Raw genomic sequence first — 27,244 nt, 5'->3', positions numbered from 1 at the left:
TAGAAAAAATCCAATTAGGATTTAGGGACCTGAATGACAATGCAAAACGCTCAAACATACGTATTATAGGCATTCCAGAAGGTGAAGAGAAGGGAAAGGGGTCAGAAAGAGTGTTGCAGGAAATAATGGCTGAAAACTTCCCAAATATACTGAAAGAGACAGATGTACGTATCCAAGAAGCACAGCGCACTCCACAAGTCATAAACCCCAACAGGCCCACCCCAAGACATATACTTGTCAAATTATCCAATGCTCAAGACAAAGAGAAAATCCTAAAAGCAGCAAGAGAAAAGAAAACCATCACATACAAGGGAAGCTCAATTAGATTAAGTGCTGATTTCTCTTCTGAAACCATGGAGGCAAGAAGACAGTGGTATGATATAGTCAAGGTACTAAAGGAAAGAAATTTCCAACCAAGAATACTTTATCCAGCTAAACTAGCATTCAAATATGATGGAGAGTTCAAAATATTCGCAGACAAACAGAAACTGAAAGAGTATACCAACAAGAAACCTCCCCTTCAAGAAATTCTAAAGGGAGTGCTGCAGGAAGAAAGGAAAAAACAGGAAAGGCAAAGTTGGAGGAGAGTATAAGACCAACAACAACAACAAAAAAGACAAAAAAAAATATACAAACAAAATATGACAAACACAAATCCAATCAAAGTATGGCTAACACAAATAATTCCTTGATAGTAATAACACTGAATGTCAATGGATTAAACTCACCTATCAAAAGATTCAGACTGGGACATTGGATAAGGAAATATGACCCATCCATATGCTGTCTACAAGAGACACATCTTAGACCCAGAGACGCATGGAGATTGAAAGTGAAAGGCTGGAAAACAATCATACAAGCTAACAATAACCAAAAAAAGGCAGGAGTAGCTATATTAATATCAGACAAAATAGACTTTAAATGTGAAACAATTGTGAGAGACAAAGAAGGATACTACATTTTAGTCCAAGGGAAAATCTGTCAAGAAGATCGAACAATCATAAATATCTATGCCCCTAACAAGGGTGCCTCTAAATACGTCAGGCAAACGCTGGAAAAACTAAGTGAAAGAATAGATACATCTACAATTATAGTGGGGGATTTTAATACACCACTATCAACTCTGGACAGAACATCTCAAAAGAGAATCACCAAAGAAACAAAACATCTGAATAATATATTAGAGGAGCTCGATCTAATAGACATATATAGATCGCTACACCCAAACACAGCAGGATATACATTTTTCTCAAGCGCACATGGATCATTCTCCAAGATAGATCATATGCTAGGCCACAAAGAAAGGCTGAACGAATTCAGAAAGATTGAAATCATACAAAACATTATCTCTGACCACAGTGGAGTCAAGCTGGAGATTTGCAAGGGACAGAAGCCCAGATTTCACACCACGATTTGGAAATTAAACAGCACACTCTTAGAAAAACAGTGGGTCAAAGAGGAAATCTCAAAAGAAATCAATGACTACCTTGAAACAAATGATAATGATAACACAACATACCAAAATGTATGGGATGCAGCAAAAGCAGTACTGAGAGGGAAGTTTATAGCCATAAATTCATATATCAAAAAAGAAGAAAGAGCAAAAATTGAAGAACTAACTGCACATTTGAAGGAATTAGAAAAACAACAACAAAGCAACCCAACAGGAAGAAGAAGGAAGGAAATAACAAAGATAAGAGCAGAACTAAATGAAATAGAAAATAAAAAAGCACTTGAACAGATAAACAAGACCAAGAGCTGGTTTTTTGAGAAGATTAACAAAATTGACAAACCTTTAGCAACACTAACAAAGAAAAAAAGAGAGAAGATGCAAATACACAAAATAAGAAATGAGAAAGGCGATATCACCACTGACCCCACAGAAATAAAGACTATCATAAGAGGATATTTTGAAAAACTATATTCCAACAAAAATGACAATCTAGAGGAAATGGACAAATTCCTAGAAACACATAAACAGCCCATATTGACAAAAGAAGAAATTGATGATCTTAACAAACCAATCACAAGTAAAGAGATAGAATCAGTTATTAAAAATCTCCCAACTAAGAAGAGCCCAGGGCCAGATGGCTTCACAGGTGAATTCTACAAAACATTCCGGAAAGAACTGACACCAATCCTGCTGAAACTATTCCAAAACATCGAAACAGAAAGAACGTTACCCAACTCCTTCTATGATGCCAACATTACCCTAGTACCAAAGCCAAACAAAGACATCACAAGAAAGGAAAATTACAGACCAATTTCTCTAATGAACCTAGACACAAAAATACTTAACAAAATACTTGCTAATCGTATTCAACAACACATTAAACGTATTATACACCACGACCAAGTGGGATTCATCCCAGGTATGCAAGGATGGTTCAACATAAGAAAATCAATCAACGTAATACACCATATAAACAGATTGAAGGAAAAAAATCACATGATTATATCTATTGATGCAGAAAAAGCATTTGACAAAATACAGCACCCTTTCTTGATAAAAACACTCCAAAAGGTTGGAATACAAGGGAATTTTTTGAACATGATAAAGAGTATATATGAAAAACCTAAAGCCAATATTGTTTACAATGGAGAAATCCTAAACTCCTTCCCTCTAAACTCAGGAACAAGACAAGGATGCCCACTGTCTCCGCTCCTATTTAACATTGTCTTAGAAGTACTTGCTCGAGCACTGAGGCAAGAACCAGAAATAAAAGGCATTCAAATTGGAAAGGAAGAAGTCAAAATTTCATTATTTGCAGATGACATGATCCTATACATAGAAAACCCTGAGAGATCTACAACGAAGATTCTAGAACTCATAAATGAGTTTAGTAAAGTCGAAGGTTATAAGATCAATGCGCAAAAATCAGTAGCATTTCTGTACACCAATAATGAGCAAGATCAGGAGGAAATCAAGAAACAAATACCATTCACAATAGTAAATAAAAAAATCAAATACTTAGGAATAAATTTAACTAAAGAGGTAAAGAACTTATACAATGAGAATTATACAAGATTGTTCAAGGAAATCAAAGAAGACCTAAATAAATGGAAGACTATACCTTGTTCATGGATAGGAAGACTGAACATTATTAAGATGTCTATCCTACCAAAACTGATCTACACATTCAATGCAATCCCAATAAAAATCAATGCAGCCTTCTTTAAGGAACTAGAAAAACTAACTATGAAATTTATTTGGAAAGGAAAGAGACCCCGAATAGCCAAAGACATACTGAAAAAGAAAAACGAAATTGGAGGAATCACACTACCTGACTTCAAAACATACTATAAAGCCACGGTGGTGAAAACAGCATGGTATTGGCATAAGGAGAGACACATAGACCAATGGAATCGAATTGAAAGCTCTGATATAGAACCTCACATATACAACCACATAATATTCGATAAAGCCACCAAACCCTCTCAACTGGGAGAGAGTGGCCTATTCAACAAATGGTGTCTGGAGAACTGGATAGCCATATGTAGAAGAATGAAAGAGGATTACCATCTCACACCCTATACAAAGATCAACTCAAGATGGATCAAAAACCTAAATATAAGAGCCAAGACCATAAAAACCTTAGAAAGCAGTGTAGGGAAACATCTACAGGACCTTGTAATAGGAAATGGATTTATGAATATCTCACCAAAAGCACGAGCAACAAAAGAACTAATAGATAAATGGGACTTCCTCAAAATTAAAGCCTTCTGCACCTCAAAGGAGTTTGTCAAGAAAGTAAAAAGGGAGCCCACACAGTGGGAGAAAATATTTGGCAACCATATATCTGATAAGAAACTTATAACTTGCATATATAAAGAACTCCTATATCTTGAAAATAAAAAGATAAACAACCCATTTAAAAAATGGGAAAAAGACTTAAACAGACACTTCTCCGAAGAAGAAATACAAATGGCAAGAAAGCACATGAAAAAATGTTCCAAATCTCTAGCTATCAGGGAAATGCAAATCAAAACTACAATGAGATACCATCTTACACCCATAAGATTGGCAGCTATGAAAAAAACAGAAGAATACAAGTGCTGGAGAGGATGTGAAGGAAGGGGAACACTCATCCACTGCTGGTGGGAATGCAGAAGGATCCAACCATTCTGGAGGACAGTATGGCGGTTTCTCAAAAAACTAGCCATAGATTTGCCATATGACCCAGCAATACCACTGCTGGGTATATACCCAGCAGAACTGAAAACAAGAACACAAACCGATATATGTACACCAATGTTCATAGCAGCATTGTTCACTATTGCCAAAAGTTGGAATCAACCCAAATGCCCATCAACAGATGAGTGGATCAATAAAATGTGGTATATACACACAATGGAATACTACTCGGCTGTAAGAACAAACACACTACAAACACATGTGATAACATGGATGAATCTTGAGAACCTTATGTTGAGTGAAGCAACCCAGACATTGAAGGACAAATACTACATGACCTCAATGATATGAAATAAACAAGCTGCCCTAGATAGCAAGAGACTGAACGATAGGCTTATAGGAAATCGGAGGGTGGAGGAAGGATATGAGCCGATGTCTGCAGGGGTCGAATTTAAGACGAGATGGTGGTAAGTATGAACACAAAGAAGAGATAAAAGAGGGGCAAGGGGTTGCCTTTGCTTGGGGCTTTGCGGGTTTGAGGGTGGCTGGGGAGGGACGGATGGGTAACGTTGCCCAAAAGTGGGGGGAGGGAGGGGTAGCATACGAACCAGGAGAGGGTCAGGTGTTGGTGGAGAGTAAAATGCCGAGAAAATCATATCAAAATATAATAAAGAGGGTTACCTGTTTAGAATGCTCGGAGGGGAGGGTCTGATGCAGGACGGGCTCCTGGGGAATGTCTAAATGCTCATTCTGCCAGAGTGGGTGACACCATGGGGTAGAAACCCAAGTAGTGAGAGTGGGGGTGGACCCACATCCTGGGGAGGACTAATGCCATCAAATAGAGGGAACTGTATCCCTCGAGAGAAAGGGTGGCTCCCAGGGCATTGGGGCAGTTGAGTAAGTTAGGACCTGAACACTATTCCATCTATCTCTGGAAGTGGCTCCTTAGGAAACGGAGGTTGGCTATCACTGAGGACACCAAGGTGGAAGGGAAAATGGATGTTAAATGTGTGGAACCAAAGTAAATGGGGGGTAAGAGAGGAGTTTCTTGAGAGTACACAAGGATGGATATAAAACATGTAATATTACACTATAACATATAGGAGATGACAGACTGATAATGTAAACCATAATGTAAAACATAGGATAACTAAAAATGTAAAGAACTGTGTATCCTAAAGTATGCACCACAATGTAAGCACAGATGTCACCTTGTTAGAAAGCTAATGTCTCAGACTCTCTACATCACTTTAAGTAAATATGATATGAATAGGGCGTAAGAGTATCACTGTGGAAGGGAAAAGGTTTTCTGGTGGATGTGTGGGAGTGCTGTATATTATATATATACATTGCTGTGGTCTAGGACTCCTGTGAAGAAAAGCTGAATAATTAGGGGGGGGGGGGGGGAAAGAAAAAGATAGGATGTGGAATTTTTTCAAGTCAACATTCTTTATCTAAGTTCTTTATCTAACTTTATCCAAGTTCTTTATCTATCCTTTAAGCTCATCGCTATATGCCATTCCCTAGTAAGGGACCATGAAATTATATTGGGCTTCAAATTTCGGGGAGTTCTGGATCACAGAGTGTTTCAACAATGGCAATGGAGGGATACTGGTATGGGGTACCAATGACAGGTGATATATGGCTGACAGGGAGCTGTACAGAACATATGTCCAGGGTGCATGGTAATGTTTGGATATACTCATAGTGGCAACAATTAAAAACCACAGTAGGGGGGGTCCTGGGTTCCTGGCCAGTGGTGCTCTGTCGTGGTCCCTAGGGGAGCAGCGAAAGTCTCCCAGGTACAGTGGCGGGGACCGGGAGGGAGTGAGGGTTCAACAGTGAGCCCCTGATGCTAATGACTATGCTTGTGAGCTGATAAACCCAAAATAAGAACAAGGCCTAGAACAACTTTGTGCCTGGGAATTTCCTCCTGTCAGCCTTCATGTTACTCAAATGTGGCCAGTCTCGAAGCCAAACTCAGCATGTAAATGCAATGCCTTCCCCCCAGCGTGGGACATGACACCCGGGGATGAGCCTCCCTGGCAACGAGGGACCACTATCAACTACCAACTGATGATGCAACTGGAAAATGACCTTATACGGAAGGTTCAATGCGGATCAGCAGAATATCCATGTCTACATAAAATACCATGACTTTAAAATGCTGTTTGACCTAAAGTAAGGGGGAAATGGAAAGGAGAAATGAGTTTATATGGCTACGAGTTTCTAAAAAAGAGTCTGGAGGCTGGCAGAAGGTTTGCCCTCATGCACAACTGAGCAGAGTCAGAGAGACAGATAAAGCAGATACAACCCCCAGATATTGGTTCCTTTGAGGGCTAAAGAGACCCACGGGAGTTATGGTCATGGCCGATGGGGTTAACTACCAGGGCAGATGGCCCCTCTTTGGAAATGGTGTTTATGTGTGATGAATCTGGACTCAGATGGGATCTCCCTTCATAAGACTTTCATGCCAATGTGCTGGAGGTGCAGTTAATGTTGGGGTTTAAGATATATTTAGGGGATTTGAATCTCTGGACTGACAATGTGATAGCCAGATCCTGAGCCTCAACAGACTCCAGCACCTACAATCTGATTTATTGGACTTACCACACTCAGCTAAGATGGAGTTGAAGAAGGACAACCACCACACCATGGAGCCTAGAGTGATTACAACTGAAAATGGGAGGATTGCATCCAGCATCCAGGTGGAATCTGACCCTCCTCTTGACATAGAGGTGCAATGGACACAACCAATCCAATGTCCACATAGAAGAGGTGGCATTGGAATGGGAAAAGTGGACATAGTGGACGAAGGGTATGTGGAAAGGCAGGAAGAGATGAGAGGTGGAGGCGTCTTTGGGACATGGAGCTGCCCTGGATGGTACTTCAGAGGCAATCACCGGACATTGTAAATCCTCACAGGGCCCACTGGATGGAATGGAGGAGAGTATGGGCTATGATGTGAACCAATGTATATGAGGTGCAGAGGTGCCCAAAGATGTACTTACCAAATCCAATGGATGTGTCATGATGATGGGAACGAGTGTTGTTGGGGGGGGGGAGAGGGGGGGTGGGGGGATGGGGTTGAATGGGACCTCACATATGTATTTTTAATGTAATATTATTACAAAGTCAATAAAAAAAAAATTAAAAAATATATATATATAATGTGAAAAAATATTAAAATAGAAGATTTATCTTGGCACAATGCTGTACAGGTATCTATAAAAAGTCCTTGCTGTCTCAGAAGCCAATTAATTTATAAGTTATTTTTTTCTGGGTTTTTGTTTTCTTTTCTTTTCTTTCTAATCAAGGTGTGAAAAAGTTCTAGGTTCAGGTGAAATTCCTGACATTCCTGATGAAGAAACACAATTGAGATTTTTTTCAGTGATAAAATCTGCATTTTTGTATTTCAAATGTCGTATCTAAACTTGATGTAAATTTCTCCTTTTTTTTCCTTTTTTTGGCTTAATATTTATTCAGTATTAAATCTTTGTACTATATGTTCCATGGGTTAAGAATAAATGTACATTAAATCTTGGTGGAAAAAAAGATTTAGTTTATTGTATTAAATGTAATTGAAGTTAATTTTTGGAAATAAATCATAAGTAGCCTCAAGTTTAAATGCTCAAATTAAATACTTATACTATTAAAAAAAAAAAAAAAAAGACTCACTATGTATTGATTATAAGACTCACCTTAGACCCAAACACACAAACAGGTTGAAAATGAAAGGATGGATAAAGATAATCAGTGCAAATAATAACAAAAAAGAGCTGGGGTAACTACACTAATATTGGACAAAATAGACTTTAAGTCAAAGCTGCTACAAGAGACAAAGAAAGACACTATATATTATAAAAAGGGTCAATCCACCATAAATAAATAACAATAATAAATATTAATTTAACCACAGTACCCTAAAATAGAGGAAGTCAAAATGGAAGGAGAAATAGATATCTCTACAATATCAGTTGAAGGCTTTAATTCACCACTCTTATCAAGAGACAGAACACCTAAACAGAAGATCAAAAAAGAAACATAGAAACATACAATATGATAAACAAATTAGACCTAACAGACATATACAGAGCACTGTACCTCCAAATAGCAGGATATACTTCTTCTCAAGTGCAAATAGATCGTTCTCCAGGAAAGACCACAATGTTGGGTCACAAAGCAAGCCTTTATACATTTAAAAAGACTGAAAATACAGAAAATATATTCTCTGACCACAATGGAATGAAGCTGGAAATAGGCAGAGAAAGAGAACACATCAAAACTTAAGGGATGCAGTGAAGGCAATGCTGAGAGAGAAATTTATAGCCCTAAATATTTACATTAAAAAGGAGAGAGAACTAACCAAAGACATAAGTCTATACCTGCAGGAACTAGATAAAGAACTAAACCAAAAGAAAGGAGAAAGAAAAAGAAAAAAAAAAACAAAGATTAGAGCAGAAACAATAGAATGTTAACAAAAGCTGGTTCCTTGAAGAGATCAGTAAGATTCACAAGCATTTAGCTAGACTGACAAAAAAAAAAAAAAAGAGACAAGACAAAAATAAATGAAATTAGAAATAAGTATGGAAACATTACTACTGACCCCACAGAAATGAAAAAGATAAGAGAATACTATGAACAATGGCATGCCAAAAAATTAGACAATCTGATTGAAATGGACAACTTCCCAGAAACACACAAACAATCTACACTAACTCTAGAAGAAACAGAAGATCTCAAAAGACCAATTACAAGTAAAGAGATTAAATCAGGCATCAAAAGTCTCCCAACAAAGAAATATCCAGGACCAGATGGCTTCACAGGTGAATTCTACCAAAATATCCAAGAAGAATTAATAACGATCCTGATCAAACTCTTTCATAAGATTAAAGAGAAGGGAATAATTCCTAACTTTCTCTGTGAGACCAACATTACTCTAATACAAAGCCAGATAAGGATACCACAAGAAAATTACAGGCCATTTCTCTTATGAATATAGATGCAAAAATCCTTAACAAAATACTAGCATATAGAATCAAACAGCACATTAAAAGAATTATACACCAAGATGAAGTGGGACTTATACCAGGGTGATTCAACCTAAGAAAATCAATTAATATAATATTCCACATTAACAAAACAAAGAGAAAAAACACATGATCATCTTAGCTGACACTGAAAAGGCATTTGACAAAATCCAGCATCCTTTCTTGATTAAAAAAAAACAACTTAGAAAAATAGAAATAGAAGGAAACTTCCTCAACATGATAAAGGGAATATAGGAAAAACCCACTGCTAACATCATACTCAATGGTGAAAGACTAAAAGCTTTCCCTTTAAGATTAGGAACAAGGCAAGGATGCCCACTGTCACCACTGTTATTCAACATTGTACTAGAAGTCCTAGCCAGAGAAATAAGGCAAGAAAAATAAATAAAAGGCATCCAAAATGGAAAGGAAAAAGTAAAAGTTTTCCTGTTTGCAGATGACATAATTGTATAACTAGAAATCCCAGAAAAATCTACAAAAAATCTGTAAGAACTAATAAAGGAACTCAGATCAACACAAAAAATCAATACTATTTCTATACACTAGTACTGAGCAATCTGAAGAGGAAATTCTAAAAATCCACTTATAATAGCAACTAAAAGAATAAAAAAATCTAGGAATAAATTTAACCAAGGATGTAAAGGATATATATGGCAAACTATAAAATTTTGCTAAAAGAAATCAGAGAAGTTCTAAATGAATGGAAGGACAGTCCATGCTCATAGATTGGAAGATTAAATATTATTAGGGCATTATTTCTAAACAAAAAATGATTTACAGATTCAAAATTCCAAAAGCCTACTTTGTAGAAACAGAAAATCCAATAATCAAATTTATTTGGAAGGGTAATGGGTCCAGAATAACCAAAACCATCTTGAAAAAGAACAACAAAGTTAGAGGATTCATACTTCCTTTTTTTTTAACTGATATTCTTTTTTTTAAAGATTTTATTTATTTATTTTTAATTTCTCTCCCCTTCTCCCTGCCCCCAGCTGTCTGCTCTCTGTGTCCATCTGCTGTGTGTTCTTCTGTGTCCACTTCTATTTTTGTCAGTGGCACAGGAATCTGTGTCTTTTTTTGTTGCATCATCTTGCTGCATCAGCTCTCCCTGTGTGTGGTGCCACTCCTGGACAGGCTGGACTTTCTTTCACGCTGGGCAGCTCTCCTTACGGGATGCACTCCTTGTGCGTGGGGCTCCCTTACACGGGAGACACCCCTGAGTGGCACGGTACTTCTTGCGTGCATCAGCACTGAGCATGGTCCAGCTCCACATAGATCAAGGAGGTCCACAGTTTAAACTGCGGACCTCCCATGTGGTAGGCGGACACTCTATTCATTGAGCCAAGTCTGCTTCCTGATTCCTACTTCTTGACTTTAAAACTTACCACAAAGCTACAGTGGTCAAAATATCATGGTACGGTACAGGGACAGATATATAGATCAATGGAATTGAACTGAGTATTCAGAGATAGACTCTCACATATGACCAATTGATTTTTTTTTTTAATGGTGAAGGCAATTAATTTTCTTGCTGAATCATAAGTTGCCGATATGAACACTGAATAAAAAGCCAGGTCAGGGACACTTAACACATTTAAAGTTGGAGGATACAGAACCGTTAAAATTCATTGGCCCGAGAGCCACTGGACTGCAGGTGAATACCTTTAAAGAGCAGGCTTGAGAAGCAGGTCCAATGAGCCATTTAGTGGAGGATTCAAACTGATGGTGGAGGCACTGGTCACCGGGCTACAGTGAAGGTAGTGGTAAGCTTCTTAACAGCACAGCATGGGCACTGAAGCTGGGAGTCAAATGACCCAGTATCCATCTGCTTCAATCTGATACTCACTAAAACAGTGTCTACACTGAGTTTTTATAAGAGGTCCCCATCTGGCGGGCATTAAGCCAATCTGCATCATTTCTTGGCACAAATGTCTGGTTATCACTTATTACAAAAACACGTTTAACTCAATTTGTTCACATTCTATTTGTGGTAAACATGTTTACTATGTTTCTTGGTACTAAAGATTATTAACATTATGTTTATCAATTTTATTGAAACGTACAATTATAATTTATTTTATTTTGTATTTTATATCAATGTTACAAGTTACTCCAGTCACACAAGATAATAACTACAATAACAATAAATCTGCTTTAGTCCATGGTTATATTCCTCCCTTGTTTTTGTTCATTCCTCAATCTTGAGGTTTTAGGGATGATGTCTACTCTGCTGCTCCATGCTAAGAGGGAACTTAAATAATACGCAGTGGAAGAAAGGAATTGATTTGCTTGCAGTTGAAGATACTCCTTGTTTTTGAGATGGGGGTTGTCCATCATAATCATTTTGTTAGTTTCCTAGAGCAAACACAAAAACTGGAGAGTAGGAGTTGGCTGCAACTCTGCTGGGAATCATGGCTCAACCAGCATAAGAACAATCCAAAGATTTAAATCTCTGAGAAATATATTTAACAAGTACACTGAAAATTACAGATTCAAATAAAAGAAGTAAAAGAATCATGATTAGGGGAATTACAAATGAATATAGTATAACTATGTTATATTGGGAAAATAGTTTCACAATTCCCAAATAGGTCCCGCTGAGAGGGTGTTGATATCATGAGGCTGTGTGGCTTGCATACTGTGTGCAGACATCCCTAGAACCCTTGGAAGCACTTTTGTTTGAAGCTTTGTTTACTATGGCAGTTTGTGAAATCTACCTGAGACCTGCATAAGCATAACCTCTGGAAAGACCTCTCAACTAAATCTCCTAGCCATAAAAACTCTGTTTTATTTAATATTGGTCAAGGACTTTTTCCAGATGCATCACTGATTAATGCCTGGTATTAATCCCTCAGTGCCAGGGAGACTCATCTGCGGGAGTCATTTCCCAAGTCAGGGGAAAGATACTGAGTTTATATGCAAAGTTTGATTTAAATAAAAGCCACATTTGCGTACCACCCAAAGTGTGAGCAACGAAAGAAAAAATAGATAAATGGGACCTCCTCAAAATCAAAAACTTTAGTGCTTCAAGGGAGTTTGTCAAGAAAGTGAAAAGGCAACCTACTCAATGGGAGAAAATATCTGGAAACCACATATCCAATAAACATATAATATCCAGCATAGATAAAGAAATCCTGCAACTCAATAATAAAAAGATAACCCAGTTAAAACATGGGCAAAAAAAAAAAAACACCTTGAACAGACACTTTTCCAAAGAGGAAATGCAAATGGCTAAAAAGCACATGAAAAGATGCTCAACATCACTAGATATTAGGGAAATACAAATCAAAACCACAAAGAGATACCATTTCACACCTACTACACTGGATACCATTAACAAGAAAAACAGAAAACTAAAAGTGTTGAAGAGTGTGTGGAGAAATAGGAACACTCATTCATTCCTGGAGGGAAGGTAGAATAGTACAGCCACTGTGGAGGACAATTTGATGGTTCCTCAAGAAGCTAAGTGTAGAACTGCCATATGTTCTGGCAATTCTGCTACTAGACATATACCTAAAAGAAAGCAATGACTGAGCAGATATTTTCATAGCAATGTTCCTAGCAGCCATGATCCACAATTGTCAAAAGATGGAAGCAACCCAAGTATCACCAACCAATGAATGGATGAATAAAGCATGGTATAAACATACATAGAATATTATTCAGCATTAAAAGGAATGAAATTAATGGGGAATTAATGCTTAAATTGTACAGATTTGCTGTATGGATTGATTGTGAAGTTTCAGTTCTGGATGGTGGTGATGGTAGCCCAACACTGTGAATGTAATTAACAACAATGAATTATGTACATGAATATGGTTAAAGGGTTTTTTCTGGTATAGAATAAAAACTAAAAGAAAAATCATAGTACTGTACAACCCTATTATCAACAATGGACAATAGTTAATATTAAAATTATAAAAATGATCTTCCAATAATTTTTTTTTAAAGATTTTATTTATTTCTGCCACCCCCTCATCGTTTGAGCTCACTGTCTGTTCACTGTGTGCTTGTCTTCCTTTTTAGGAGGCACCAGGAACCAAGCCCAGGCCTCCCATGTGGGAGGGAGGCACCTAATTGCTTAGAGTCACCCCGCTCCCTGTTTTGCTGTGTCTCTCATTATGTTTTTCTCTTTGTGTCTCTTGTTGCATCATCTTGTTGTGTCAGCTAGCTGGGCCAGCCCGTCGGGTCAGCTGTCTTGCTCACCCACTTTAGAAGGTACCAGGAACCAAACCTGGGACTCCCCACCACCCACCACCATGTGGTAGGTGGAAGATCAATCGTTTGAAGCACATCCACTTCCCTCTTTCAAGAATTTTAACAAATATACCACACTAATGCAAGGTGTTAATAATACTATGATATGTGGGGACTCTGTTTTATATATTTTATACATGATATTTATGTAAACCTACAACTTCTCTAACAAAAAAAATTAAGAAAAAAATAGAAAAAAGGAAAAATGGAATGTGAAAAATATTCAATCCAAAAGAAGGAAGAAGAAGGAAGGAGAAAGGCAGAAGGAGGAGGAGGAGGAGGAGGAGGAGAACAAAAAACTGATGGGACAAATAGAAAATCAATTTAATTCATAGTTAGAACTCTTCCCACAAAGAAAACTCTATGCCCAGATGGTGTCATTGGTGAATTCTACCTATCATTTAAAGATGAAATAATACCAATTCAACACTAAATAAACCAGAATTAGACAAAGTTATTACATGAAAAACAAAGAGCAAATTCCCTCATAAACAAAGACATAAAAATCCTCAGCAAAGCAAATCTCATATGTGTATCATAACAAAGTAAGGTTTATCTCTGAATGCAAGGTCGTTTAAGCATTCAAAATCAACATAATCTGCCATATTAACAGACAAACAGAAAAATAATATGATCCTCTCAGCTAATTAAAAAACAAAAGCATTGACAAAAATTCAACAACCATTCATGATTAAAAACTCTCAGCAAGGGCCCATCCTGATGAAGGTGGAAGACTAAGACATTTCAGGGGTCTATCCCTCTACAAAAGCTTTGAACATCCAGAAATAACTGGTATAAACATCCTTCTCAAAGCTCCAGCAAACAGATGAAGGATTGTGGTAAAAAAGCAAGCACAAAGTCAAGAAAAAGGCCACTTACATGTAGTAGGATCTCATGGCACCCTGGCTGGTCCCTCACCATATCCTCAACCAACTCTGTGCTGAGCCAGCCTATGCTCCCAGTGCAGATCCCTGGTGTAGATGGAACAGAGTAAGCCTCATACAGATCCTGGGAACACAAATTTCTGGACCAATCTATTTAGTGACTGAAGGACTTACAATCCCAGAACTTGCACAGTGTGTAGAAGATGGCTCACTGGGCTCTCCTGCTGTGGGAGAGCAGCCAAGTTATACTGCCTGGGACAAACGAATACTACTGTAGTACATATACTGCAGTGCCCAAATGTGAGGAAACTATTTCCTAGGGAAGAGGGAACATTTGTATTCATGTAAACAGGAAAATTCCTAGGGCCACACAAATGTGCTCAAGAGAAGACGCGGATGCAGAAAGGATCAGGCCCCTAAACTCTGGCTTAGAGCTACTCTCCAAAACCATTTTATGGATCGCACTCACACAGGTCAATCTACAAAGACTTGGGAAAGGTGTTTTCTTTTTTTCTTTTTTTTAAGCTCCTGGCATTCAAGGAAAGCTCTATAATAAGCTGAATAATAAGCTTAAAGAACAGATGCTTCAGAGTCTAAATTATAGTAATAACACACTGAAACATCAAAATGTCTAGATTTCAACAAAAGCTTACAAAACATACAAAGAAACAGGAAGTGACAGCCCATTTAAGAGATTAAAGCATCAGAAACCATCATCATGGAGGCTCAGACCCGGAACACTCCACACAAATACTTTTAAAAATGGTCCTAAATATACTCAATGAGCTAAAGGAAAACATGAACAAAGAACTAAAGGAAATCAGAAAAACAACTGTATGTCACCCAGAAAATCATGTAGTTAAAGTCAATCCATTCTTGTTAGTGTAAACCTATTGTAAGTAGATTTTCATGAGGTTACTTCATTTAAGGCATGGCCCAAAACAGGTCTTAATCTTCTTACTGGGTCCTTTACAAACAGGATAAAACAGAAAGAAAAAGCCACGTACAGAAGAAGCTGGAAGCAATGAGACCCAGGAGAGAAGGAAAGACCAGCAGATACTACCGTGTGCTTTGTCATGTGACAGAGGAGTCCAGCATCACCAGCAGCCTGTCTTCAAGAAGAAAGCACTGCCTTGATGATGCCTTGATTTGGACATTCTCATAGCCTTAAAACTGTAAGCCTGTATGCTAATAAAGTCTCATTGTTAAGCCAACCCATTTCATGGTATATTGTTTTCAGCAGTCTAGCAAACTAAAACAAACACAAACAGAAAATCAAGAGAGAGATGGAAATTATGAAAGAGAACCAAATGGAGCTGAAGACCAGAGTAACAGAAATTTAAAATTTCCTAGAGAGGCTCAACAGCAGAATGGAACTGGTAGAAGAAAGAAAAGGTAAGCATGAAAATAACACTACTGGAATCATCCAGTCTGAAGAGCAAAAAGAGCAAAGAATGAAGAATAGTGAATAGTGACTGAGGAACCTGTGGGACACTGTCAAGCATATCTATTTACATACTATGGGAGTTCCAAAAGAAGAAAGAGAGAAAGGGGCAGAGAGAATACTCAAGGAAATTGTGGCTAAACACTTCTCAAATTTAACAAAAGGCATGCATCTAAGATGCTCAGCAAACTCCAAACAGGATAAACCCAAATAGACCCACACCAGGCCATATTATAATCAAACTATTGAAAGCCAGAGATTTAAGATAGAATTCTGAAAGTTCCAAGGGAGAAGCAGCATGTCACATGCAAGTGAGCCTCAATAAGAATATGTGCTGATTTCTTATCAGGAACCGCAGAGGCAAGAAGGCAGTGGGAAGACATGTTTAAAGTGCCAAAAGCCAAAAAATGCCAGCCAAGAATTCTTTATCCAGCAAAAGTGTATTTCAAAAATGAGGGAGGGGGGAGGCAGTTGTGACTAAACTGATAGAGCGCCCACCTACCATATGGAGGGTTGGAGTGTCCAGGGTTTGATACCCAGGGCCTCCTGACCCATGTGGTGAGCTGCCCCACACGCAATGCTGCCTAAGTGCAAGGAGTGCTGTGCCATGCAGGGGTGTCCTCTGCATAGGGGTGCCCCACGTGCAAGGAGTGTGTCCCACAAGGAGAGCCATCCCGCACAAAAAAAGGGCAGTCCGCCCAGGAGTGGAACCACACACACGGAGAGCTGACACAGCAAGATGACACAACAACAACAAAAAAAGTGACACAGTTTCCTGGTGCAGCATGACAAGAATGCAAGCGGACACAGAAGAATACACAGCAAATGGACACAGAAAGCTGACAACGGTGGGGAAAGGGAAAGAAATAAATAAAATAAATCTAAAAAAAAAAAATGAGGGAGGAACTTTGCGATTATTAGACCAGCCCTACAATAAATGCTAAAGGGAGTTCTGCAGATTGAAACTCCCTTTCGCATTTATTGTAGGGCTGGTAGACAATTGACTGAAGCCACATGAAGGAAAAAAATCTCCAATAGAGAAAATGACATAGGTAAATATAAATACCAGTACTATTTTATTTTTTATTTATAACTCTACTATAAAAAGACAATGTATAAAATGCAATGATAAATCAATGGTTTTGGACTCATAATGTATACATATATAATTTGTGACAAAAACTACATAAAGGTAGATGGAGGGGTACAAGAACATAGTTTATGTATGTTATTGATGTTGTTAAGTTGGAATCACATCAAATGAAACATTTAGATTTAGTATGCTAAATTTAAGCCCCACAGTAACCACGAAGAAAATATCAGAGAATATGCAAACTCACAGAGATAAAAAGTAGAGTACTGGTTAACAGAGGTGGGAGCAGGAAGCAGTGGCAATGGGCAGTTACTGCAAAATGAGGGTAGGGTTTCTGTTTGGGGTGAAGAGAAAGTCCCAGCAATGGACGGTGGTGAAGGTACTGCAAAGCTGTGAATTTTATTAATCCCACTGAACTGGTATGCTTGGGAGGGGTTAGGACAGGAAAGTTTATGTTCTGTTTTCACAATTAAAAAAATAAAGAAAAACTAAAGAGATAATGACAAATGCAATACAAGATACTGGACGGGATCTAAGAATAGAAGAGAAGGGGCTCAAAAGGACATTATCAGGACATAAGAAAAAATTAGAATATAAAATGTAAGCCTTATGTAAATATTAAATCTCTTGAACTTGATAACTGCACTTACTGTGATTACATAAGTGAATAACCCTTTCATAGGAAATGCACATGTAAGTATTACGTGTTTAAGGAGAATGTGTCCAACCTGCTATCAAATGTTTGATATACAGAGAGATAGAAGACAGAATGATACTGCAAAGGTAGAAAATGTTAAAATTGGTGGATCTGGGTATCCAAGTCGGTGGGGGTGGATCTGGGTATCCAGGTCAGTGGGGGTAGGCTGGAGTTCTATGTATTATTTTTGCCACTGTCCTAAAAGTTTGAAATTAATTTAAAGTAAAAAGTAAAAAAAAAAAATTCTCAGCAACATAAAAATAGGAGACTTCCTCAATCTGAAAAAAAGGACATCAATGAAAAACCTACAGCTCTCATCATGCTAATTGAGGCTGAATGCTTTTCCCTTTAATACTAGTAAACAAGGATATTTGTCCTCACCACTTCCATTCAACATTGTGATGGAGGCTAATAAGGCTAGAAAAAGAAACGTATGGCATATAAACTGGAAAGGAAGAAGTAAAACTGTCTTTATTCACAATTTGTAGAAAATCCTAAGAAATCTTTAAAAGATTGGTACTAGAACTAATAAGTGAGTTTAGCAAGGTCACAGGTTACAAGATCAGGATACAAAAGTCAATTGCATTTCTATATAGTAGCAACAAATAAAATTTTTAAATGTCCAGAATACCACTAACAGCAGCACCAAAAATATGAACTCTGTGGGATATATTTACAAAATATGTGCAAATGTTATCTATACTGAAAACTATGAAACATTGCTGAGAGAAATGAAACATCTAAATAAATAGAGAGCTATATACTGTTCATACATTGGAAGATTCAACATTGTTAAGATGTCAATTCTCCCAAATTGACCTACAGATTCAATGCAATGCCAATCAAAATCCTATGAGGCATTTTTGGAGGGATTGACACACTGATTCTAAATTTATATGAAAATATAATGGACAGAGAAGAGCCAAAATAATTTTGGAAAAAAGAACAAAATTGAAGAACCTGCACTACCTGATTCAAGACTTCTTATAATGCTACAGTAATCAAGATAATGTGATATGGTTATAAGGATAAACATTTAGACAGATGGAACAGAATAGAGTTCAGAAGAGACCAACACATATAGGGCAAATTGATTTCAACCAATGCACCAAGATAATTAAATAAGAAAGAGATAGTCTTTGCAACAAAAAGGAGCTAGAACAATTGAATTATCAATATGGAAAAAATAAACCTCAATTCTCACCTTACACCATATACAAAAATTAACTCAAAATGGATCATGGTACTAAATGTAAGAATTAAAACCATAAAATTTTCTAGAAGAAAACATAACATAAAATCTTTGGGTTAGGCAAAGATTTCTTAAACAGAACACAAAAGAACCACAAAAGAAAACATTATTAATTGGACTTCATCAAAATTAAAAATGTCTGCTCTTTGAAAGACACTGTTAAGAAAATGAAAAGGGAAGTCACAGATTAGGAGAAAATATTTACACAATATATATCAAGTAAAAGACTTGCATTCAGAATAAATAGAGAACCCTTACAACTCAATAATAAGTAGACAATCATCCCAATTAAAAACTGGGCAAACACACACTTCAACAAAGATATACAGATGGCAAAAAAACACATAAAAATGTTCAACATCATTAGTCATTAGGAAAATGCAAATTAAAATCACAATGAGAGATCACTAGCATACTCAACAGAACAGCCTAAAATTAAAAAGACTGGCAATACTAAGTATAGGAAGGATGTAGAATAACTGGAATTTTCATACATCACTCGGGGGAGGGGGTAAAATGATAGAGCCACTTTGGAAAAGTTCCTAATAAAGTTAAACATATACTTACCATAAAACACAAAAATCTCATTCCTGGGTGAAACCCAATAAAAATAAAAATATATATCCAAATACTTCATGTAAAAGTTCATAGCAGCTTAATTCATAATAGCTAAAAGCTGTAAAAAACCCAAATGTTCCTCTGGTGAATAAATAAAAAATCATGGTATATCCCTACAATGGTACACTACGCTCAGCAAAAAAAACCAAAGATACATAAACAATATACAGAGGAATCACAAAATCATGACGTTAAATGGTGGAAACAGACGAGCATGTGCAGTATGATCCATTTACATAGAAAAGGCAAAACAACACAGGCAGAAAGTAGTTCAGTTGTTGCCAGGGTGGGAAGAAGGGGATTAGGTGTAAAGAGGAGGGAACTTTTGGGGTGACAGAAATATTCCATATCTTGATTATTGTGGTATGATTACACAATTCTTTACATTTGTCAAAACTCGTCTTTATTGTTTATATATTGTCTTTATATACTGTGTACATATTGATTATTACTGAGGTATTTTTTTTTTTTTAAAAAAAGGTTTTATTTATTTTTTTATTTTCCTCCCCCCACCTCAGATCACATTTTTTTTAATTGACTTTGTAATAATATTACATTAAAAATATATATGTGAGGTCCCATTCAACCCCACCCCTCCACCCCCCCTCTCCCCCCCAACAACACTCGTTCCCATCATCATGACACATCCATTGGATTTGGTAAGTACATCTTTGGGCACCTCTGCACCTCATAGACAATGGTCCACATCATGGCCCATACTCTCCTCCATTCCATCCAGTGGGCCCTGTGAGGATCCACGATGTCCGGTGATCACCCCCGAGGCGCCATCCAGGGCAGCTCCACGTCCCAAATACGCCCCCACCTCTCATCTCTTCCTGCCCTTCCCCATACCCATCGTCCACCATGTCCACTTTTCCCAATCCAATGCCACCTCTTCTATGTGGACATTGGATTGGTTGTGTCCATTGCACCTCTATGTCAAGAGGAGGCTCAGATTCCACATGGATGCTGGCTGCCATCCTCCCATTTTCAGTTGTAATCACTCTAGGCTCCATGGTGTGGTGATTGTCCTTCTTCAACTCCATCGTAGCTGAGTGTGGTAAGTCCAATAAATCAGATTGTAGGTGCTGGAGTCTGTTGAGGCTCAGGACCTGGCTATCACATTATCAGTCCAGAGATTCAAATCCCCTAAGTATATCTTAAACCCCAACGTTAACTGCACCTCCAGCAGATTAGTATGAAAGTCTTATGAAGGGAGATCCCATCTAAGTCCAGATTCATCACACATAAACACCATTTCCAGAGAGGGGCCATCTGCCCTGGTAGTAAACCCCATCGGCCATGACCATAACTCTCATGGGTCTCTTTAGCCTTCATAGGAACCAATATCTGGGGGTTGTATCTGCTTTATCTGTCTCTCTGACTCTGCTCAGTTGTGCATGAGGGCAATCCTTCTGCCAGCCTCCAGACTCTTTTATAGAAACTCGTAGCCATATAAACTCATTTCTCCTTTCCATTTCCCCCTTACTTTAGGTCAAACAGCATTTTAAAGTCATGTTATTTTATGTAGACATGGATATTCTGCTGATCCGCATTGAACCTTCCATATAAGGTCCTTTTCCAGTTGCATCATCAGTTGGTATTTGATAGTGGTCCCTCGTTGCCAGGGAGGCTCATCCCCGGGTGTCATGTCCCACGCTGGAGGGAAGGCATTGCATTTACATGCTGAGTTTGGCTTCAAGACTGGCCACATTTGAGTAACATGAAGGCTGACAGGAGGAAATTCCCAGGCACAATGTTGCTCTAGGCCTTGTTCTTATTTTAGGTTTATCAGCTCACAAGCATAGTCATTAGCATCAGGGGCTCACTGTTGAACCCTCACTCCCTCCTGGTCCCCGCCGCTGTACCTGGGAGACTATCGCTGCTCCCCTAGGGACCACGACAGAGCACCACTGGCCAGGAACCCAGTACCCCCCCTGCTGGGTTTTTAATTGTTGCCACTATGAGTATATCCAATCATTACCATGCACCCTGGACATATGTTCTGTACAGCTCCCTGTCAGCCATATATCACCTGTCATTGGTATCCCATACCAGTATCCCTCCATTGCCATTGTTGAAACACTCTGTGATCCAGAACTCCCTGAAATTTGAAGCCCAATATAATGTCATGGTCCCTTACTAGGGAATGGCATATAGCGATGGGTTTAAAGGATAGATAAAGAACTTGGATAAAGTTAGATAAAGAACTTAGATAAAGAATGTTGACTTGAAAAAATTCCACATCCTATCCTTTCCCCCCCCCCCCAATTATTCAGCGTTTCTTCGTAGGAGTCCTAGACCACAGCAATGCATATATATAATATACAGCACTCCCATACATCCACCACAACACCTTTTTCCTTCCACAGCGATACTCTTACACCCTATTCACATCATATTTACTTAAGGTGATGTACAGAGTCTGAGATATTAGCTTTCTAACATGGTAATATCTGTGCTTACATTATGGTGCATACTTTAGGATACACAGTTCTTTACATTTTTAGTTCTCCTATGTTTTACATTATGGTTTACATTATCAGTCTGTCGTCTCCTATATGTTATGGTGTAATATTACATGTTTTATATCCATCCTTGTGTACTCTCAAGAAACTCCTCCCTTGCCCCCCATTTACTTTGGTTCCACACATTTAACATCCATTTTCCCTTCCACCTTGGTGCCCACAGTGACAGTCAACCTCCGTTTCCTGAGAAGCCACTTCCAGAGATAGATGGAATAGTGTTTAGGGCCTAACTTGCTCATCTGCCCCAATGCCCTGGGAGCCACCCTTTCTCTCGAGGGATAGAGTTCACTCTATTTGGTGGCATTAGTCCTCCCCAGGATGTGGGTCCACCCCCACTCTCACTACTTGGGATTCTACCCCATGGTGTCACCCACTCTGGCAGAATGAGCATTTAGACATTCCCCAGGAGCCCGTCCTGCATCAGACCCTCCCCTCCGAGCATTCTAAACAGGTAACCCTCTTTATTATATTTTGATATTATTTTCTCGGCATTTTACTCTCCACCACCTCCTAACCCTCTCCTGTGTTCGTATGCTACCCCTCCCTCCCCCCACTTTTGGGCAACATTATACTGAGGTATTTTATATAAATAAATATATAAAATATCACAATAATAATGTGGGTTTTAAAAAAATAGAATCTCTTTTCTGTGCTGACAACTAATAAAGAAAGGAGAAGACATTGTTTACCTTCCCAGTCCTCCATGTAAGGGGCCTCCTCAGCTTCTTTCTCTGGAGTGGGTCTGTCAATGAATTTTCCTTCCTTCATGACTCTGGTGATTTCTCGGAGTTGATGAAGCAACCGTTTTTCTTGGTCAGAAGTCACGATCTGTGCTCTGCTTAGATATATCAGAAATCCAGCCATTTAGCATTAAGCACACATAGGAAATGGACATAAGCATCACTATGATCTGTCTGGATCCTAAAAGAAGTTCAATAGCAGCAAATACTTATTCTAGGAATTGATTCTAGAACTGCACAGCTGGGATAAGATCTTAGAGATGTTAGTTCAATGTTTTGATTTTGACAATTGGGAAAACTAAGGCCCAGAATAGATCAAGTGATTGCCCAAGGTCAGACAATGAGTTAACATCAGTTATGCACTAGACCCCAGACGTCTCAGCTTTCAGTCCATTATTTTTTCCAATACAACCTCACTGCCTGTTCTCTAATCTTCAAGTAATTTCACTGTTGTTCACATCACTCCAGTAATCCAAGCCACTTTTCTCTGAATCAAGGTCATCAAAAGAAAATATGCTAGGCCATTACCCTCAAACAAAGAAAAATATGCTACTAGGCCAACCCTAGAATCAACAGGTTCAATCTTCTTGAGCAGAAATAAAGATAAATCCTAAAATTTCAGGGCTGGATCATTCTAACACTCAATCATCTAGTCCAGAAAAATTGGGGAAATTGAGGCCCACAGACGGGAAATTATATAATCATATTGCTAGTTAATGGTAGCACTGAAAATAAAACTAAAGTCTCATGATTCTGATAACATTTTGTGCAATTCTTGAAGCATATCGCTCGAGTTCCACACACAGTTTTTAAACCTGGGTTCAAGTCCCAACTTAGTTGTGTGGTTCTGGGCAAATGTCTGCTAAAATAAAATGAAACTCAAAAATAATAAGTAATGTGGTTATTTTATTTGAGAGGAAAGCATCATGCTGATATACAGATAAGGCCATACTTAGAAGACTGAGACTTGTCTACTTTGGAACCAGTTTTATCTAGCAGCAGAATTTAACAGGGCCTACTTATTTTTCTCTTAAAAAAACAAAGCAACCAAGTCAATAATACCCATGAAGGAATAATGATGCACTCTAAGCTTTCATTCCTTTTTAGGTTCAGCCTAACAAATTTTACCCAAAAGGACTCATTGGGGGGAGGGGGGGAAGGATCATTTTTCCCTCTGAAGCAGTTTGATATTATTGATAAATTCCAAAAGGAAATACTGGATTATATTTGTAAACTGGTCTGCACCTGGGCATGATTAAATTATGATTAGGGCTTTGATTGGGCCACATAAGTAGGGTAAAAGATATGGCAAAGGACAGAGTTGGAGTTTTTGATGCTGGAGTCTTGAGCTGGAGCCCCAGGAAGTAAGCACACAGAGGAGCTTGGTCGTGAGGAAAGAGAGACAGCCCCGGGGTTAGAAACAGAGCCAGTTGCCTGATCATCTACAGCTGGCCTTATGAAGAGAGCCTCAAAGTCTACAGCTGACCTTGTGGAGAAAAACAGAGGAGCTGAGCCCGGAGAGAAAGGGAGCCCTGTGAAGAGAGGAACCCGGGAAGCCTGAACTCTTGGCAGACATCAGCACCCATCTTGCTCCAACACGTGGAAATAGATTTTGGTGAGGGAAGTAACTTAGGCTTCATGGCCTGGTATCTGTAAGCTCCCACCCCAAATAAATACCCTTTATAAAAGTCAACAGATTTCTGATATTTTGCATTGGCACCCCTTTGGCTGACTAATACACCCTCCAACATCAAAACAGTAACTGAGGAAAGTGAAGGTGCAATATTTCCAAGTCCTCAGTGGGAGAAAAACAAAAACACCATAAGCTCTACTTCTTCCACACTAAATGGCCTCGAAGTCATGAAATAAAGAAGACTGCCTAGGGAAGCAGATTTGGCTCAATGAATAGAGCATCCACCTACCACATGGGATGTCCAGGGTTCAAACCCAGGGCCTCCTGACCCATGTGGTGAGCTGGCCCACCCGCAGTGCTCATGCGTGCAAGGAGTGCTGTGCCACACAGGGGTGTCCCCTGCATAGGGGAGCCCCACAACACAAGGAGTGCACCCCGTAAGGAGAGCCACGCAGCACAAAAAAAAAAGCACAGCCTGCCCAGGAGTGGCACCACACACATGGAGAGTGACGCAGCAAGATGATGCAACAAAAAAGAGACACAGATTCCAGGTGCTGCTGACAAGAATACAAGCTGACACAGAAGAACACACAGCGAATGGACACAGAAAGCAGACAACATGGGGTGGGGGTGGGGGGTGGAGAGAAATAAATAAATAAATGTGCCTATTCCACATTCTGCTAAAATCCTATGCTTATAAGACCCCTTGGGGAGGCGGCAGACTTGGCCCAGTGGTTAGGGCGTCCGTCTACCACATGGAAGGTCTGCGGTTCAAACCCTGGGCCTCCTTGTCCCATGTGGAGCTGGCCCATGCACAGTGTTGATGCACACAAGGAGTGCCATGCCACGCAGGGGTGTCCCCCATGTAAGGAAGCCCCATGCGCAAGGAGTACGTCCCGTAAGGAGAGCCGCCCAGCGTGAAAGAAAGTGCAGCCTGCCCAGGAATGGCGCTGCACACAGGAGAGCTGATACAACAAGATGACGCAACAAAAAGAAACACAGATTCCCGTGCTGCTAACAACAACAGAAGCGGACAAAGAAGAAGATGCAGCAAATAGACACAGAGAAGACAACTGGGGTGGGGGGGAAGAGGGGAGAAAAATAAATAAATAAATCCTTAAAAAAAAAAAAAGACCCCTTGCAGTTCTATTCTTCCCAGCAGCACTGGAGTCCTTGCCACAACGGCTCGTCTGATCCACATAAGCCCTAATCCTTATTATTATAATGATCCACTTTGTGGAAGGCTTCTGAGGCAAACTAGGTCACAACCAATTAGAAGAGTCTATGTGCTTATTCAAAGCTCTTATACCAGGGCCACACATGTTACTTGTCTGGGTTGTACCCATGGCATTCTTATCTTTACTGAACATTCTTGATTCTCTGGTCTTCTAACCCATGGAAAAACTGGAAGCTCTTAACTCTTACCTCAAAGAGGGATGACTGGGCGCAAAACTAAGAGAAGGATAGACAAGAGAAACTTTCTTCAGAGAAAACCAAACTAAAGTATTCTCTCTTAATTCTGATCTAGTGTACTACTGTCTACATCATACATGAGACAAGTAATCGTGGTCCACCTCATGATAGCTTCTGAATTTACTGCAGTGAATGTTTGTATTCATTCCTTACTGTTTCTATTTGGTTTGACACTCCTGAGGGCAGTGGTAATGAGGTCATAAGCAGTAATGGTACAGTACCATAAACACTGTAAGTGCTCAATAAATATTTGTTAGTTTGACTGGTCTGCATTTCCTTACCACCCATTTTCTCCCACCTCCCTGAAATCTGGCTTCCATCCCATCATTTTATCAAAACTCAGAAAATGATTAGTGGTAACTTTATTCTCAAGGGTCTTTTTACATTTCATTATTCCTGACCTCTCTATATTGTGGAACATAACTCTCCTTGAAACTTCTTCCTCCCTTGGCTATTGTGGCATCTGTATTTCTCCCATGACTTTAGTCCCTTTTTTCTCTTTTTCTGGTCTACTTTCCTCCTCTCATGCTCTAAAACATAGTTTTCTCAAATGCCCAGTCCTAGGACTTTAATGTCTACATTCTTATAATTATGCCCTCAGGAAGCTGGCTGAGTCTCACAATTAAACCATCAGCTCTGCATGGATGATGCCAATCTCTACCTCTAATCTTGACTTTTCACACAAAGGCCAGGCTCATAACTCTAAGAATTTCCACTTGGAGGGCTTGCCACTGCCTTGAAGTTAAAAACTTAAATTCACCCCTCAAAACCAGATCTCTCTGGCCCAGACTAAGAGCAACTGCATTAACAGGCAGCTGTTGGATATGACAGATTCCAAGATGCTAGAAAAATAAAGGAACACAGTTGGCACATAACCTCACCATACTTTTAAATGCTATAAACCCAAAGGAATTAATGTTTTGAGTCTAAGAAATCAGTAGAGAGAGAATGAAACAGATTCGAACACCACCATTCTTGGTTACAAGAGAATTCAGGTGAGCAGAAGACTATAGGTGCCACTGCAGCACAGTGTGTTATGTTTCAAGGATCTGGTGATCTCATCATTCCCCATAGGCCCATATCTCTCACTTCTAGTCAAGTGACTTCCAAACCTACATCCTTGTTCTGACCTCAAGACCCAAATTTCCCACTGCTGTTATATATTACATATGGATGTTCTGGTAGCACTTCAACCATACTCAAAGCTGAACTCATGATCCCTATTCCAAAACCTTTTCTTTCTCCTCTTTTGTGTTTTTATCTACATTAATGCCATAATCTTCCTTCCAGTTTGGGCTGTAAATCTCTATCTCATCTTCATGCCTTTCTTCTCCCTCATTGCTCCTGTATAGTTAGTAGTTTTCCTTTGGGAAGCCACACCCTCTTCCATTCACAGAATAAAGGTTAGGGTAAAGCCATCCATCTCCTCTCCTCCAAGA

At 38.9% G+C, this 27,244-nt stretch overlaps 1 protein-coding gene across 4 annotated transcripts in view; it reads right to left on the bottom strand.

The window, feature by feature from the left end:
- RIC3 (RIC3 acetylcholine receptor chaperone) overlaps positions 1-27,244 on the bottom strand; it is an 84,824-nt gene that overhangs the window by 23,893 nt on the left and 33,687 nt on the right. For 2 of the 4 annotated variants that reach the window (XM_004470271.5, XM_004470275.5), the window contains one exon: positions 22,649-22,797. In XM_004470271.5, coding sequence (XP_004470328.2) covers positions 22,649-22,797 — 149 coding nt within the window. Of the gene's footprint in view, positions 1-11,432; positions 11,542-22,648; positions 22,798-27,244 lie in introns of those variants that run through there. The other 2 variants (XM_012529723.4, XM_004470272.5) reach the window with 2 other exon arrangements.

Source organism: Dasypus novemcinctus, chromosome 10 (assembly GCF_030445035.2).
Source record: "Dasypus novemcinctus isolate mDasNov1 chromosome 10, mDasNov1.1.hap2, whole genome shotgun sequence".
NCBI classification, from domain to species: Eukaryota; Metazoa; Chordata; class Mammalia; order Cingulata; family Dasypodidae; genus Dasypus; species Dasypus novemcinctus.
The sequence above is the reverse complement of the archived record's forward strand: the minus strand, read 5'-3'. Positions and strand labels throughout refer to the sequence as shown.